General features: G+C 37.1%; 2 protein-coding genes across 2 annotated transcripts; one reads left to right on the forward strand and one right to left on the reverse strand.

Annotated features, from left to right (window-relative positions):
• The first annotated feature begins 1,833 nt into the window (after nt 1-1,833).
• Nucleotides 1,834-10,410, forward strand: LOC137748525 (nodulin homeobox). The gene is made up of 18 exons (XM_068488691.1): nt 1,834-2,035; nt 2,942-2,993; nt 3,354-3,482; nt 3,576-3,734; nt 4,373-4,456; nt 4,533-4,661; nt 4,897-5,115; nt 5,534-5,665; nt 5,805-5,900; nt 6,010-6,171; nt 6,485-6,776; nt 6,873-6,998; nt 7,082-7,151; nt 7,414-7,477; nt 7,562-7,627; nt 7,907-8,404; nt 8,516-8,550; nt 8,683-10,410. Exons 2-18 carry the CDS (start codon nt 2,952-2,954, stop codon nt 9,212-9,214), a joined length of 2,835 nt encoding a protein of 944 aa, XP_068344792.1. The 5' UTR covers nt 1,834-2,035; nt 2,942-2,951; the 3' UTR covers nt 9,215-10,410.
• On the reverse strand, nt 10,016-15,737 carry LOC137748526 (uncharacterized). Its single transcript, XM_068488692.1, has 4 exons — nt 15,576-15,737; nt 13,391-13,983; nt 11,093-11,268; nt 10,016-10,940 (listed from the first exon to the last, which is right to left on the reverse strand). Exons 1-4 carry the CDS (start codon nt 15,595-15,597, stop codon nt 10,487-10,489), a joined length of 1,245 nt encoding a protein of 414 aa, XP_068344793.1. The 5' UTR covers nt 15,598-15,737; the 3' UTR covers nt 10,016-10,486.
• Between the last annotated feature and the right edge of the window lie 286 nt (nt 15,738-16,023).

A 16,023-nucleotide genomic window follows, 5' to 3' on the forward strand; every position in this document is an offset into this window, starting at 1 on the left:
TCCTGAAAAACAATGTATTTAATCATGTGTTTTAAAGTTCTTGCAACAGAGTAAACGTGGGTGTAATTGTATTGGCCAAATCACTTTCTCGTAAACTCAATCATGACCATAACCCAATTATTCTGAACACTTTGTTTTTATTTTGGTTGGAAATGATGGTAATGGATTAAGTCAAATTACATACAAGGTTTGGTCAACGAACATAATAAATAGTCTTACTTTTTGGGTGGTCAGAAAGAACCAAGATTTCAGAATTTTAGTTACTAACTACAAAGCAGACTACTTCCGCTCCACGCATAAGTCACAACTCAATTATTCCATAAAATGATCATTAAAATTGTAATTGCAATAGTTTTAAAACCTAGCACCCGCAAATATTATTAAGGGGGTTTTTTTTTTTTTTTTTTTAATCACAAATGGTCTTTGAAATTCATCTACACTTTCAAGATGGTCCATGAAATTGAAAGTTGATCAATATAGTTTTTGAAAATAGGTGTCACAAATCAATGTGGTCATTTTGTTACAATTCTATAAAAAATTATGTTATATACTGATGTGGCACATAAATAGGTCTCATAAGATTTAGGAATTTTTATCACAATGGTCCTTGAAATTGACCCACACTATCAAGATATTATTGAAATTGAAAATCGATCAATGTAATTCCTGAAAATAGGTATCACAGATTAATGTGGTCCCTCTGTCACATTTCTATCAAAAGTTCTATTATGTGCTGATGTGGGTATACTAATTTAGCAATTAACTAAAAAATTTGTCAAAATACCTTTTGCCCAATGAAATATATCAAGGCAGAGCTTGCCGTTTTTCGCATCAACAAGATCATCGAGGGAGCGCACAACAAACTCTTCGAGATTAAGGTCGTGAGGTTGTCGATTGCCCAAATGTTAACGGTGATGTCACATCAATCGTCGCCTGTTCAAGTTACCACCAAAGGTGGTCTCGATCCTCGTCCAATATCAAAGAGTGTAAAAATGGGTGTCTTTAGAATTTGTTTTTCAGAGAAGAGATGACAGAGGCTACCATAGATGGAGGTAAAGGAGCGTGCGTTGGGATCAAAGGTGATTGTGTGACTGAGTTTTTGGGTTTACAACATTTTTAATTAGTTATTGAATTATTAAACTTATTTCTAATTTAATTAGATTTGTGCAACTTATTTATGTGCCACATCATCACATAACATAATTTTTTATAGAATTGTGACAGAAATATCACATTGACTTGAGTCACTTATTTCTAGAACTACATTGTTTAATTTTTAATTTCATAGTCCATCTTAATGTTGTCTGTCAATTTTAAAGACCGTTTGTGGTAAATATATTTATTTTAATACAAGTTTCATATAAAAATAATGGAAAGGGATCCTCTCCGGATCCCTTCCTCCTAATCCATCAAATCAGATGATTCGCTCTATTGAAATTTGATCAAACGGTTACAAACAGAGGCTCACTTTAAAAGTTCTAATAACTTTAATTTTTGAATCAAATTTTAATAGTCCGAATCATCTGATTTGGTGGATTCGAGAAAGAATTCGAAAATGATCAATTTCAAAAAATAATGGTCAGGTGCTCTGTAGTGGTTGTAGATGACTACTTTTTCAGGAAATCTTTGTTATTTTGCTACTCTTTATCTCGTCTCTCGAGAAAAGAGAATCCAAAGGTTACTGTCCCCCATCAGGCCCAGCCCATTTTTTTTGGGCTAAATAAAATATTAAATATAGGTAATATTAACAAAGGCCCATCCCAATAAAAAAATAAAATAAAAAAACTAGTGATGGTAAAAAAATTAGTGATAGAGACCACTGCGCCCGCCTTGTCTCTTTTTAGTTTCTACGCTCAGAATTCAGCGACTACAACTTTCCAGTTCTTCTTCTACTACGTTTCACCGCTTCTCAGCCTGTCAGCCAGCGGCGCACTCGCTCAACAGCCAGACAGCCACCGCCGACTTCTTCCAGCCAGTCGGAAGCAGCAGCACGGAGCCACTCCCCAGGTCGACAACACGCTGCAGATGCACCCAGGTATCTATTTTTTCTTAGTTTTTTATTTTTATTCTTTCTGATGTAAGAATTAGGTTTTAATATTCCTTAATCGATATCATAATTAATTTCGAAAAATCAAATTTGAAATTGGGGTGTTTTAGTATGAAATTCAGTTTTAGGGTTAGGAATTAGGAACTATTGTAGGAGTGCTTATTATTTAACTTGGAATTAGAAATTATGGATTTCGATTTGGTCTTATGTTAGTTAATAATTTAGTCGTATTTCAAAGTTCACATGCTAAGTTCATGAATCCTAATGACTTTGCATTTGATCACTAGGTTAGTGTGGTGGTGTGATTCTCTATATTGAAAAAGAATTTGCTGATGGAATTGATACGGATTTGGTGATTGATGCTTTTGATGCTTTGAAGATGAGGAGGGCAGCATTTAAATAGTTTTACATTGTATAACATTGCGCTTTTGTTTGTTATATTGATATTTTGTTCGTGAGTTCGTTATCTTTTTATTGTTTCGGTTGTTTTTTTATGTATAGATATGCATTTTGAGGGGTAACGGCCGTAAGGCATCTGTGTCCCCCTGACTAGGTGTATCTTTTTTTGTTTATTAATAAAATTTACTCGTACTGTTGAGTTTTCCTTAAAGTCTTGAATTAGGTTTGCAACCTCTGAAATTTATGAAAACAACTTATATTGTTCCAAAATTTTAGCAATGCTCTCCGTTGAGGTAAGCAAAAAGTTAGCTTAAAATCCTGCCCACCTGAGTTTCAAATCTTGGTTACGCCAAATATAATGTGCGGTATGTTTATGTGCATTCAAACACATTCACAAGCTTAATCTGACGGATTCTTGGAGGTTGCATCGGTAAAATTTCACTCCATTGAGCATGAATGTTCTTATATTTCCTTTTTTTCCCTTATTGTGCGTAGGTTTTGTAGAATGAGACATGCTAAGGAAGAAGCGTCATGTAGTGCTACACAAGTAAGGTTCTCAACTACTAATAGTTGACTCTGAATAATTTATTTATTTATTTATTTTCTTTTTGTGGTTATCTGTTCATTAGGGATCCAGATATTCACATTGTCTTGTATGCCCTGGATTTGTAATCCAAGTGGCCTATTATTAATCCAATAGTTCTAATGGATTTTTTTTTAGTTTTTTTATCAAACCCTAAGCAAGATGGAAGAATCTTGAGATTTCTAATAGACCACTAGAGTTAAGAAGCAAGGATAGCCTGGAAAAGGAGAGGACACGAATTTGTTAATTAGGCAACCAATTAGTCTGTTCTTTCCAAATTCAGTCTGTTTGCATGAATAAGTATTATTTTATTTGCATGGACAGGTTATTGACTTAGTTTCAGCAGTGAAGGAGTTACATGGGATTAACTCTCAGGAACTTAATAAATTACCGAGGGACTCTGAAAGTTTTACTGTTCAGTATGTTACTGAAAAAGGATCAATTTCAAAAAAGGTCAGAAATTATACTGTTAGTATTTTCATACCATGCCTTTGTATCCTGACCTTTCTATAGATGTGTCATTTCTAAAATCTTGTTATTTTTCAGATTGATGTGGAAAAACTTGCGGGCTTTCTTCCGCTGCACCTTATTGCAGTGCTTATGTCATCTGACAGAGATGAAGCTCTGTTCAAATACCTATCATGCGGTATCAGGCTTTTGCACTCCTTGTGTGATCTAGCACCTCGACATGCCAAACTTGAACAGGTTGATTGTAGTACTTTTGATCCAAGTTTTATTCTCTTTCTGTTTTATTGTCCGCATTTCCTTTTTTACGATGTACGCATAAAAGAATTGTGTAGTATGCTTATTCAATTCTGATGCAGCGATGTGAAACTTCATATAATCTGTAGCATTAGGCAAACATTCAATAAGAAATCTTCACTCTTTTCTATAAGCAAAGTTGACATCTTCACTCTTTTCTATATGCAATGTCGTGGCTGATGATTATTTTTGTAAGTTAGTGTAAGGGTGGGGTAATTTAATGTCCACGTATAAAGGATTGCCAGTAGCTTCTCTGACTTTACGTAAAACAAAAATGTACTTGTCATTTCGAGTAATAGGGTATGCTGTAGTTATAAATTATAATGTAACTCCATAAATGTTTCCAGAACTGATGAACTTTGGTGTTTGAAGCACTTAGAACCTTTTTCTTAATGGAGGCACACAAATGTGATATTAATAGTTTTCTGGGTAGTTGCATAAACTTTCATCCTCTCATTCCAGTCCTTTTAATGAAATTTTGTTTGAAGTCTGATTGCTTCATTTCTATCTTTCAAACAGTTTGAAAACTCTTCTGGAAATAAGATATGACAATGAGACAACAATATCATTCATGGTTTCAGGTTCTGCTGGATGATGTAAAAGTGTCAGAGCAGCTGCTTGACCTGGTGTTTTATATACTAATTGTTTTTGGTGGTTATGAACAGGTTCTCCCTAATCCTTACCTTTAAGATTTAATACCCTTTCCCTTTATCTCTACTGAGACTTGCTTTCTTGATGCAGAAAAATCATAATTTTGGTATGGCACCCCTGATGCAATCTGCACTGGTTGCATGCAGTCTACATTTACTAACCGTTTGTATATCTTCGCAATGGCAAGATCTTGTTCAAGTATTGCTTGCACATCCTAAGGTAACATTAGCTTTAAGTGATTCTTTCAAGCGTCTATTCATAGAAACGGTGTTTAATTGGAAATTTTATAAGCTCTTCTTATAGCCATATATTTCATGGTCATGGGATTATTCTGCAGTCTTCTGTGTTTGTGTTTTTTGTTGTAGTGGTAGTAGTTGTGGTCGTCATATTTATTTTTCCAGTTATTCTTGTGCTACAGATTGATCTTGCTGATTGTAAAATTTGTCTGCTACAGGTTGATGTGTTTATGGATGCAGCTTTTGGAGCAGTTTGTGTTTCCATGAAGTTTCTTAAGATCAAGTTGTCAGCTCAACAGGATGATTTCTGTACAAAATCAAGTTTGACTAGTGAGCAAATAGTTCACTTTCTGTGCCAGCAATGCGAAGCCTCTTTACAGTTTCTTCAATTGCTGTGCCAACAAAAGTTGTTTCGGGAACGATTACTCAGGAATAAGGTTTCTAAACAAGATCTCTCTGTTCTTAAAGTTTGGAGAAAAATGTTTCGCTGGAACAATCTTGATTCTGTTGTCTGTAAGTTTGTAGTATAAGGGGGAAAGAAAAACAAGTGAAAACAGGTGAGTCTTGTCAAAACTGAAAGCAGACGATTCCTGAGAAGATGATACCAGACACTCTGTTAACTGAACTTGTACGTAGACTAGTTAGGGCCGGTACTGAAGAGGGAGAAATGGAGAATTCAGTATTGCAATAATGAGATAAAGTTGAAGAGTATTAGAATATATCAGGAATTCCATAGACGACAGTCTTGAATGGGTGCTATTAAAGATTAAGGGTTTGGGCTTTACGCTATTTCGTTGTAAACCCAATGATATGGAATTGTATTTGAGTAAGTAGTCTGTTTCTGGATTTGCACAGGAACTATGTGGAAAAGGCGGTGTTCTGTTTCTGGCTCAAGCCATCTTGAAGCTAAATGCCGTGCCTCAGTTTGCGACATCTGCAAGAGTTGTGGCTGCTGTATCTAGGCTCAAGGCTAAAATACTTTCAATGGTGAGTCTTAGTTATGAAAATCTGTCTTTAAATATTCTCAGGACTTTTATTCTGATTTAAAATCTAGGACAGCTTATTATTGAATGTATACCCATGTGCAAAATCCTAACTAAACCAGTCACTGCTATCCTTGTTGCAGCTATTGAGCCTTAGTGAAGCAGAAAGTATGTCTTACCTGGATGAAGTTTCCAGCTCGCCAGCAAGCTTGGATTTGGCAAAGTCTGTTGTATTGGAGGTTAGTGTTTGTTCCATCTTATGAATTCTCAGGAACGTTGGTTTTGATCAGCCAGAACATTTTTTTAATTTTCTAGCTGCTTGCTGTTAATTGAGTAGTTTTGATGCAGGTTCTTGAGGTAATGAAGACTGCTTTTGGAAAAGACCCCAGATCTTTTGCTGCATTTCCTGATAGAAGTTACCCGGTGGGGCTTTTGCAACTCAATGCAATGCGCCTAGCCGATATATTTTCCGATGATTCAAATTTCCGATCCTACATGACACATTACTTTGTAAGCTATAATCATCTCTCTCTCGTCTGGGTTTACTTTTGTTATCCTCTTACACAGTAATGCTTTGCTTCTATTTATTTATTTTTCACTCTTATTGTACCATCATTGTGCTTCGGTATTCTCTAACATTTGGAGAAGCTAAAATTTCTTATGTCATTACAAACCATTGCATTATCCGCATAATTTTGATACATCTAGTGTGCTTGCATCATACGTTTGTATTTTTTTGAGGAACCTCGTATCGTGCATTTGTATTAAATAGCTTCTAATCAATGAAAATTTGTTTTACTATGCCTTTTGTATGTCCCTCCAGACTAAAGTGATCACTGCAATATTTTTGCTCCCACATGGAGATTTTGTATCCTGTTGGTGTTCTTCTGAACTCCCTTTAAAGGAAGAAGATGGCAGTATTGAGTATGACTCATTTGCAACAGCTGGATGGGTTTTGGATGTATCCTCATCAGTTGACCAACTAAATGCAACAAGTTTAGAATTTCCTGTTACTCCCAGTATTGTGACTCAGGCTTCTTATTCACATCAGAGAACAGCCTTATTTGTGAAAATAATTGCAAATCTCCATTGTTTCATTCCCACCGTCTGTGAAGGTGGTTCTTGATTTTGTAATTCTTCATAATAACTTCAACTGGTACATGTCATTGTTTTGTTGTCATACTAATGGAGTTCTCTATTTTAATTTACAGAACAGGAGAGGAACCACTTTGTTAACAAATTTCTGGAGTACTTGCAAATGGATTTATTGAACACATTGCCCGGATTTTCCCTTGCTTCTGATACTCCTAAAGCTGCAACTGTTTGCAGAAATCTACGTAATAATGATCCCTGAATAATCTTTCTGTAAAACATAATTGCAGAAGTAAATCCCTTCCTTACAAGTAAATTCTGTGTGTAGGTTCGTTGCTAAGTCATGCCGAATCATTAATTCCCAATTTTTTGAATGAGGAGGACGTACAGCTCCTAAGGTGATTTACTCTCAACCGTGCTTCATTTTCGTAGCCTCTTAATCCATTATTAATGCTAGAATTTGACCTCACCCTGTTAAGATCGTCTTCGCACGCAGTGCTGGCAATGGTCTTGTAGTTGTATAATGGGCTTTACATGGAATCTACTTGATAGATGTTACAATGATTAAATAGAGATTAGTATATGCTTTATCTATCACTTTTATAATTCAGTACGCTAGTTATGTAGCATCGCTTATTTTTATTCATACTTACATGTTAGGGTTTTCTCTAAGCAATTACAATCGTTAATCACTTCGGCTGAATTTGAAGAAACCCGAGTTCAGGTAAAACTTTTATTTCTAGAAATTGTTCCTATTCGCTTTACCCCTTACATATGTTTGAATGTTTCCAAACAATGATGCTGGCAGGCAAAGAAACACGAGGAGTCAATGTATAGAGATAAATTCGCTAAACTCAACATCAGTGATCATCAGGTAGGTAGCCTGAAAATGCTGGTAGTTATACTTGCATTGTGTGGCCACATTCTTCAATTTTTACTTCGGTATGCTCCACGAGCACAATTAAAATTTAACAAGAGACTCGTAGCACTGGGGAGACAAACGGATTATTATCTTTAAAATAGGCATTAATAGTCACTGTTACATGCTTTATTCAATATTTTAAGAGAAATATATTGGCCAGTGGAGTTTGCTAACAGTGATGTAGTTATTTCTCAACATAGTGACCTGAAAGTAAAGTTTGATTCCTGGTAGGAGGCTCAGAGTACTGGAGGATGCTCGCCGCCATTATTGAGTAAACAACCTTCTAATCTTAATAACAGAAGTGCTAACCTTGAGGAAATGTCTGAGAATTCTGATTTTCAAGATGCGGACCAAGTTGATGTCAAGGAAGACAAAGGTTTATCCGGGAATGCATCTGGACGTTTTAGGGTGTATGAAAGAGAAGCTCATAATGTTGAAACGAGTGGTTCAGACACAAGCTCAACAAGAGGAAAAAATGCTGTTGATCAGATGGAAAACAGTGAATTTCCAAAGTCGAGTGCACACGTGAAGGAAAGTGGATATGGGGGAACCCCAGACGATGAAAAGGTTGAAACTCTTCCGTCTGAGGAAAAGCAGCGGAGAAAACGGAAACGAACAATAATGAATGATATGCAGGTGGAACTTGTTGAGAGAGCCCTATTGGATGAACCTGATATGCAGCGAAATGCAGCCTCAGTACAATCATGGGCTGAGAAATTAAGTTTTCATGTAAGTCGATACTTCAAACTTTATAAATAACGTATGATGTATTTATTCACAATATATCAACAACAATACCAAACCTCATGTGACGAAGAAATGTACTATTGTGTTATCCAGGGTTCCGAGGTTACATGCGCACAGCTAAAAAATTGGTAAGCCATCCTCATTTTTGATGAATTTGTTTTCCCCATGGCATTGCTTAAAACTACTTTTAGTATCCTAATGCTGTTAATATTTTGATGGGTTTGCTTGTTATGAAAACAATCATTGTTTTGTGTCCGCAGGTTAAACAATCGAAAAGCCAGGCTAGCCCGCACAGCTAAGGATGTTCGTGCGACACCAGAGGCTGACAATGCTTTGCCAGAAAGGCAAGCTGGGCGAGGACAAAGGTCCAACGTGTCCCCCGATAGTCCTGGTGGAGATGCTTCCACCCAACAAAATGCGAGGAGAGATCCTCAAATCATGTTGAGACCTGGTATTGGAGAGGTAGCCGAGAATAACGTGGTAGAAACAGTTGGCAGTTCTGCAGATTTTGCACAGTGCAAGCAAGGTGACTCTGTTGTGCTGGTAGGTGCAAATAGAGAGCAGATCGGAATAGGAAAGGTGTTTCAGGTGCGCGGCCAATGGTACGGTAGGAACTTGGAAGAGCTGAGGGCGTATGTCGTGGATGTTAAAGACCTTAAAGCTAGAAGATCAACAAGGCTTCCGCACCCGTCTATGGCCACCGGCGTTTCATTTGAGGAGGCAGAAACAAAGATTGGCGTGATGAGAGTGTTGTGGGATTCGAACATGACTTTCTTATATCGTCCTCAATGAGTTATGTGCAAGTGAAAGGTTAAATCCCCTCGGCCTCAGTAGAACTAGAAGTCCCCTCTCTTAACTGCAAACTTGTTATCGTACCTTCTTGTAATTAGATTTCGAAATTTTCTAGCTTTGAAAAAGTTTTAATTTAGAAATAAACGCTTCAAACTCAATAGTTTAGAAATAAACCAAAATGTCTTGAATCTTGATAACGGGGGATGTATTTCACAACGAAGAATTAATTAGAGCATGACAAGCTTGTTGAGCAACGTCTGAACATCTGAACCGTTCGAACAAGGGTATACAACTCCCTTTCCGTTCGAGCAGTTGAAATAAAACCCAGTAAATTTTATCTCTACATGGGTTTAAATAAAATTTCCCTTACAAGTCTCATGAGATTTAAGCCAAGTTAGTAAGAAATATGCTACAAAACGCAGATAGCGGGGATTAGAAACTCCCTCCGTAAACATTATTGCGAAGGCACGTGCGAGAAATTTGCAAACCCCCCTATTTGAAAAGAGTCATTTACAAATATCTCACACAACTGTGTAATGCTCTAGAAGGGCTTTCCCAAATCCTAATCCCCTTTATCTAACTTTTTATGGACCATTCCTTGCTACTTAACTTCAATTCCCTTAAAATTATAAAATCCGTTATCCAAACAGACTTGCAAAACATAAAGAATGGTCCTTTGCGCAAATTAAATATGCGTTTGTTTGTTGCCTGGGGATGATTTGGTTTCACAACACACAGAGCCATGCCAACCGAACATCGAGCAATCGAAAACCGCAACGAAATAAGAACAAGCAAGCAAACTGGGACATCAACTCTACTGAGATTCCCATTAGAAATTTGCATCAGAAAACCCAAAGTGTCCCCTATTTCATAAGTTTATTTAAGATAATTTGGCAATGCCCTTTTGACCTCTCAGGCATGCATGCACAAGCAATATCACCACCTAAAATCACTACCCAAATTCACTCCCAAATAGCTCTCCTGTCTGTCAACACCAAAGTCAGCTTTACAGGTTCAAGCTCTCTCCCTTTTTGGAGTACTTAAATATTTGGCAGAAGCATAATTTTAAGCAATTTGAGCCGACTAAATGCGCCATATTTCACTTCCGCACAAAGACAATCCCTACTTCCGTCCTTTCTCTTTTTTACCCCTTTTCAGTCGTCTTTTTTTTCTTTTTTTTCTTTTTTTTTTTTTTTTTTTATACAGAAGAATTTTTGAAAAAGCACATAGGATAAGATCTCGAAAGATCAGGAATTTCTTTCTTACTTTCGATTATGCAGATGCCCACTCGAAGTAATGGCAACGGGATCCTCTGGTGGCGGTCCAGTTTCCGCAGCCAAAGAAGAAGCTCCCTTGCTTTGGCCCTGGCTTGCGGACCATACCTCTGCTGCTCTTCACCCCACAGAAACATAATGGGTGATGATAATGGAATACGGGAACACCCATCTCCTTCAGTTTCAGAGGGTGGTGTGGTGGTGACATGTGCTCGGGGGATTGCTTCATTGTCATAGGACGGTCAGCAGTCTGCCAGACCAGTGAGTTTGTGATTGCAAATTTGAAACCCCTGCACATGAGAAGAGAAAGCAGGCGAGCGGTGTTTTTGGCATCATCCAGGCCACAGTGAGGACGGCCCTGCCATGCCAAGCCTGCCATTTGAACTGCGTCCTTCAAGTTGCACCTAGCACCACCGAAAACCTCACAGAAAGGGACCTTTAAGTTGATCCATCTATCAAGAGAAAATCAACACGCAAACGTGAGACCATATTCTGATGTGTTTTCCGTACATATTAAACTCATAATAAAAATTATTTAAAACGTATTCTTATATTCACTACACAACTCCAATGAACACTAGTTTCTTTTATCTGCATTTCTTACCGGTTAAAATACGGAGGCTTTCGAATTTTCTTGAATCGACATTCGGATTCCAACATGACCCGACAGTCCCAGTTTGACCATGTCACAACAGCAAAGTTGGTGTTTTTTATTCCCTTCTTCTCAAGCCATTTGTCATGCCTTAGGAGGGCCTCGCTTAAGGTAACTCCTCTATCCACCTGCCAATACCCATATTCATCATCAGTAAATTTTGAGGATCATAGTAAAGGAAGAAGAGAAACACTAATAACACAATTTTACGAAATAAAGTTGCAAATTCCCTTCCATCACATACAGTACTCTAAGAATGTGGTGAGCTCTGGAGACTTAGATGGTTCTAAATAAGTACCCACAAAACATGCCATTACAACAAGAAAAACAAATTAAAATATAAAGGCCTCGTTTGGTATAGAGGATTGGATTGGAATGGAGAACCCTTTAAATGTATTTTGAAGGTAGCGGATAATTACGGCCATGCATCGATATTGTCCCCACCTTAACCACCTAGGCCCAATCCCTTGGCTGATATCAAGCCCAATGGACCTCAAGTGTGGGTTTTATCTCAAAAGGCCTCGGTGCAATTAGAAGTGGAACACCTAAATTTAAACCTTAGATTATTGTTGTCCTTCTTGGATGTGGGACTCTCTTCCCACCCATCTTGGCTTGTATCGAGCCAGCCTTTCGCACCAACAAACTTCTCCCTTCTAATCCTGGGGAGGATTGGAAATGATAACATTTCTTCTTGAGTAATCTTTCTCCTACCCCCAAGTTGGCCACAAACCTTACATTTCTTCTTTCAGCATGCCTTGAAAATAGTGACTTATCCTTTCCAATCCAATCCTTTGTACCAAACACGGCCATAGTTTCATACAAAACTCACTTTCCAAATCAAAGCCACAAAATGCTTAGCAGTCTTTGAAAGGGAGAAACATAACAAATCTTCAAAATTAACAACATGAAATCATTTATCTATTACTGTTTTATAAATGGACACCCAGGCAACCTTGAACATGAGAATGACAAAATGTGCTTTACTACCACAGGTCTTAATGGCACACAAACACAATCCAGAATTACCATATGCTGTATAGTATCATATAAAAATGTTAGAATGGTCTAACAAGGAATTCACTTTTCTCCAACCACTGTAACACTTCAGAACTATTGCAAATCACATCCAGGTCATCACCAAATCCACTTTCTAACATAAGCATCAGAGGGTAAAAAAATAGAGAACATTTAGGTCCACCCAAGCAAGGGATAAACAATGTCCCTTAGCCAAAGATTAATTAACCATGTCCCGATAAAAGAATAACCTTCTATATAGTGAATTAGATTATAGTACTGTAGTACAGTCACCTACCAAAGGCCCCCAACCTAGAAGAGTAATCCCAATAGTAACAGAAAATGCAGCTAACCCTACATGTCTTGTTATAGTGAAAAGAAAAGAAATCTTCAGCTTGAGACGAAAATCAGGGAGAAGAAAGATAGAATACTTCTTAGAGCCGTCTATCCAGCTTTTTGGGTAGAAAACCACTTTAATACCGAGTGATAGATTTTAAGTGTGCTTGGTTGTTAAAAAAACTCATTTTGTAGAACAGTGCTACAGCATCAATTGCGAACTCAATCTACCCTTCATACCAATTACTCCATTTCAGTCCCCTTTGATGCTGTATCTATAGACACATGTGGGCAAGTACATTGAAGCTTTAAGATACAAGCATGGTCGCAAAATCTTCCATGCAGCCACAATGAGAACTACTATATATTCTATGATTCATGAATTACATAGTCCACCTCTTATATAATATTTGACCTAATTCAATCCAAGCTGATTGTATAAAATTTATCTTCACAGTGACCATAGGATTCAAAGTAATCAGCAGTTTATAATCATCCAAATTCTTCCAGAATTGAACTATACTAAATAGCAAAGTCATGCTGTGCCAATAGCATATAAGATGTATAAAGAGCAGGAGCAGGATTATAGCTTATGAAAGTACCTACCCCAACGAAGGTGCATATTAAGGAAAAAATAAAATATTTACTATTATTGACAACTTTACAGTTGACAATGCTAATTGAACCAATAAAAATCCACAAATTACTCAACCAACATTCCTATCTTTAACAGTTGCAAATATAACATTGATGTAAAACATATGATGGACCCGTAAGATGTTTCACCTGAACGTATCATGTCAGATAATTAGGATAATGTCACTGAATACAGCCTCTAAGAAGTCTACACAGTATTTTGTTCCTATGGATAAATAAGGGCAGGCTCAGTTCAGGACAAACCTGAATTTGCTGGATTCCTGTCAGATCCTTACAGAACTCACTCAAGAGTTGGTTGCATGTTGGTCTCACATAAGTCTGAAAACATGCTTCCAGTTGGCCTGTCATGCTACTCACTATCACAGATGGAAACTCGATTATCTCTTGAGGATGGGGATTTCTATCCTTATCGCAGGTAGCCTCAAAGTCTATTACCACAAAATACTGAAAGTCTTGGAACTGGAAGTCATTTGGGTAACTTTGAGCAAACATATTGAATGGAACATAATGAAATCGATTTTCCATGGGAAAGGGATAAAACTGGCTCTCAAAAGCATTCATCTGGTACTGTTGCACCTTTTGAGAGTCATTATGGAAAGTTGACCAGTATCCAAAATCATGATGGTAGGTAGGTTTGTTGTAACATCCAGTTGGAGGTTCAAGAAATTCGCTGCCCAATGGACAGTCTGATTCAGGAACATCCCCAACTGGATGATTACTAGTTTCATCTTTAAGATCTGGAAATCCTTCAATGGGATTCCCATTACACTTGAGGTTGTACGGGAATCCCTTGTGGAGGCATTTTAGGGAAGCCTCGCAGGTCCTTTCCATATCTTCTGCAACAGGAAAGAAAGAAAATGAGACGAAACACAAACCCATGTCAATGGATAACTGGCATAAACCACCGCAGATCAAACAACAAAGAATAGACAAGAGTTTAAAGTGTTTGCAGAACAACATGCAGTATTGCAACCAAATTAAAGCAACTATAACTTTACAGATCACATTTTTTGTGTACTTTAGTAGAAACAATGTACAACTCCAAGAAAAAGAGGTTTAAGATGCAAATGGTTAATTGGCCACCAACCATCATCAACATCCAAGAACACAAGGTCCAATCTTTCAGAATGAGGAGAAACCTACTCTACTGGGTTCAGAGTCCTCTTCAAAGGTCAAATATTTAAATTTCGATCAAATTGTAACATGTAAAGCTGCTAAACTGAAAGAACAACTTTTACTAATATCCTAAACAAATGAGACGAAAGCAAGCAACATAAGTTGCAGTGCGGAGGAGAACAACTAGGTTTTGTGAAACTTCCATCAACTTTCAATGTCTAAAAAACAGACAAGAATAAAAGAGGCAGGAAAGAGAAAGGAGAACTTCATCTCTCAGGATACCTAGCTTTTTCTTTTTTGCTCTTTATTATTTGCTATTTACACCTACACTCAGTATAGAATTTCTGGCCAGGTACACTGCCACAGAAGGAATTGGGTCGAGGGAAGAGCTGGGTTGCTACAGAGACCGGCAAAGGGTATGTCCTAATTGAAAAAAATGAATAACACAAAGAAAAATAGTTTCAGCATCAATTGCACTCATTTCTATTTGTCTTCTTTTTTCAATTATTAGTACACAAGCTTCAAGGGGTCAATGAATTTCCAAGCCACTATGTAGTCATCGGTTATACTAAACCTCATTATTTCATAAGAAAATCTAATACACTAAAATACCAAAAAATTAATTGGTGGGTTTCTCTCAAAGAAAGTACAACTGCGATGGAACCTTGATCACAAAAAAATTCTCCCCCCATTGGACTTACACATAGCAACTGAATTGTACAATTACAACTAAAATTGAAGGAACCTACCCCTAAAAGTTTTTTCCCGATCATTTTGTATGTTTAGATAAGATGAAGAAGATGTGGGTTAGGCCAACGGTCAGGGCAGTGAATCTGTCACTAGCATGGTTGTCAACAAAAAAGAGGGCAAGATGAAAGTTTCATTGCTGTCTGAATTTAAAACAAACCGATCAGCATTGGCATCTCAATTCAAAACTAGAAACATCACGGCGACAATATGCTACGACATTCATCCCCCTATAAATTCAGAGGCTACAATTCTAAACACTCCCAACAACCCAGAACACCATACCCCATTATCAAAAGACTTCTACTTTACCCCAATTGCATCCAGTCAACCTAAATTAAATCATACAACACCAACCAAACTGCTCCCAAACACTCCAAAAACACAAAAAAGATTTAAAGCCCACCAGAAAAACAAATTAATTATACCATAATTCTCCATCAAAATTCAATTCGACAAGCACAAAGTTCACAATGAGAATTGAAGCAGTAACTGTGAGATCAAATTTCTTAAAAAAATCAAAAGTTCAATCGAATTTCCCACTAAAAAAATTGTAAAATCGAACCTGTTTGTTCAAGGGCCATCATGATCTTGTGTGTAGTTGAGATCCACCAGCAAGTACATCAGATCTTCGCCTGCAATTCCCACCTACACCAATCCAAAATAACCCCCCAAAAAAAATTATCCAAATTAAACCCAAAATTAAATTATCCAAATTAAGCCAAAAATTAAATAAAAATCTAGAGAGAGAAAGTACCTGGTTGGATTAGAGAGAGAAAAGTACCTGGTCTCATACGTAGTTTTGAAGATGAAAAGTATTGGGGAGATGATTGGGGCCCACGTATAAACTGCCACGTGTTATGCTGCGGATGTGGGTCCGGAAGAGGTTCTTAAGGATCTCTCTATCATAATCGTTAATCGTATATCGTGCGATTAATTTTCGTTAGATAAAATTTATGTTTAATTTTAAATTAAAAAGATAAATAATTTATGACTACACGGTATATGATGAA

This window comes from Pyrus communis, chromosome 10 (assembly GCF_963583255.1).
Source record: "Pyrus communis chromosome 10, drPyrComm1.1, whole genome shotgun sequence".
NCBI lineage: Eukaryota > Viridiplantae > Streptophyta > Magnoliopsida > Rosales > Rosaceae > Pyrus > Pyrus communis.

Bases quoted from the DNA above. Each gene is read 5' to 3' on its own strand.
- LOC137748525 (XM_068488691.1), top strand. From the start codon at position 2,952: ATGAGACATGCTAAGGAAGAAGCGTCATGTAGTGCTACACAA. The intron at 2,994-3,353 runs GTAAGGTTCTCA...TTGCATGGACAG, and splicing joins CGTCATGTAGTGCTACACAA to GTTATTGACTTAGTTTCAGC. The intron at 5,666-5,804 runs GTGAGTCTTAGT...TCCTTGTTGCAG, and splicing joins AGGCTAAAATACTTTCAATG to CTATTGAGCCTTAGTGAAGC.
- LOC137748526 (XM_068488692.1), bottom strand. From the start codon at position 15,597: ATGATGGCCCTTGAACAAACAG. The intron at 13,984-15,575 runs GTTCGATTTTAC...TTCCTGTTGCAG, and splicing joins GATGGCCCTTGAACAAACAG to AAGATATGGAAAGGACCTGC. The intron at 10,941-11,092 runs GTAAGAAATGCA...TTCTCTTGATAG, and splicing joins AAGCCTCCGTATTTTAACCG to ATGGATCAACTTAAAGGTCC.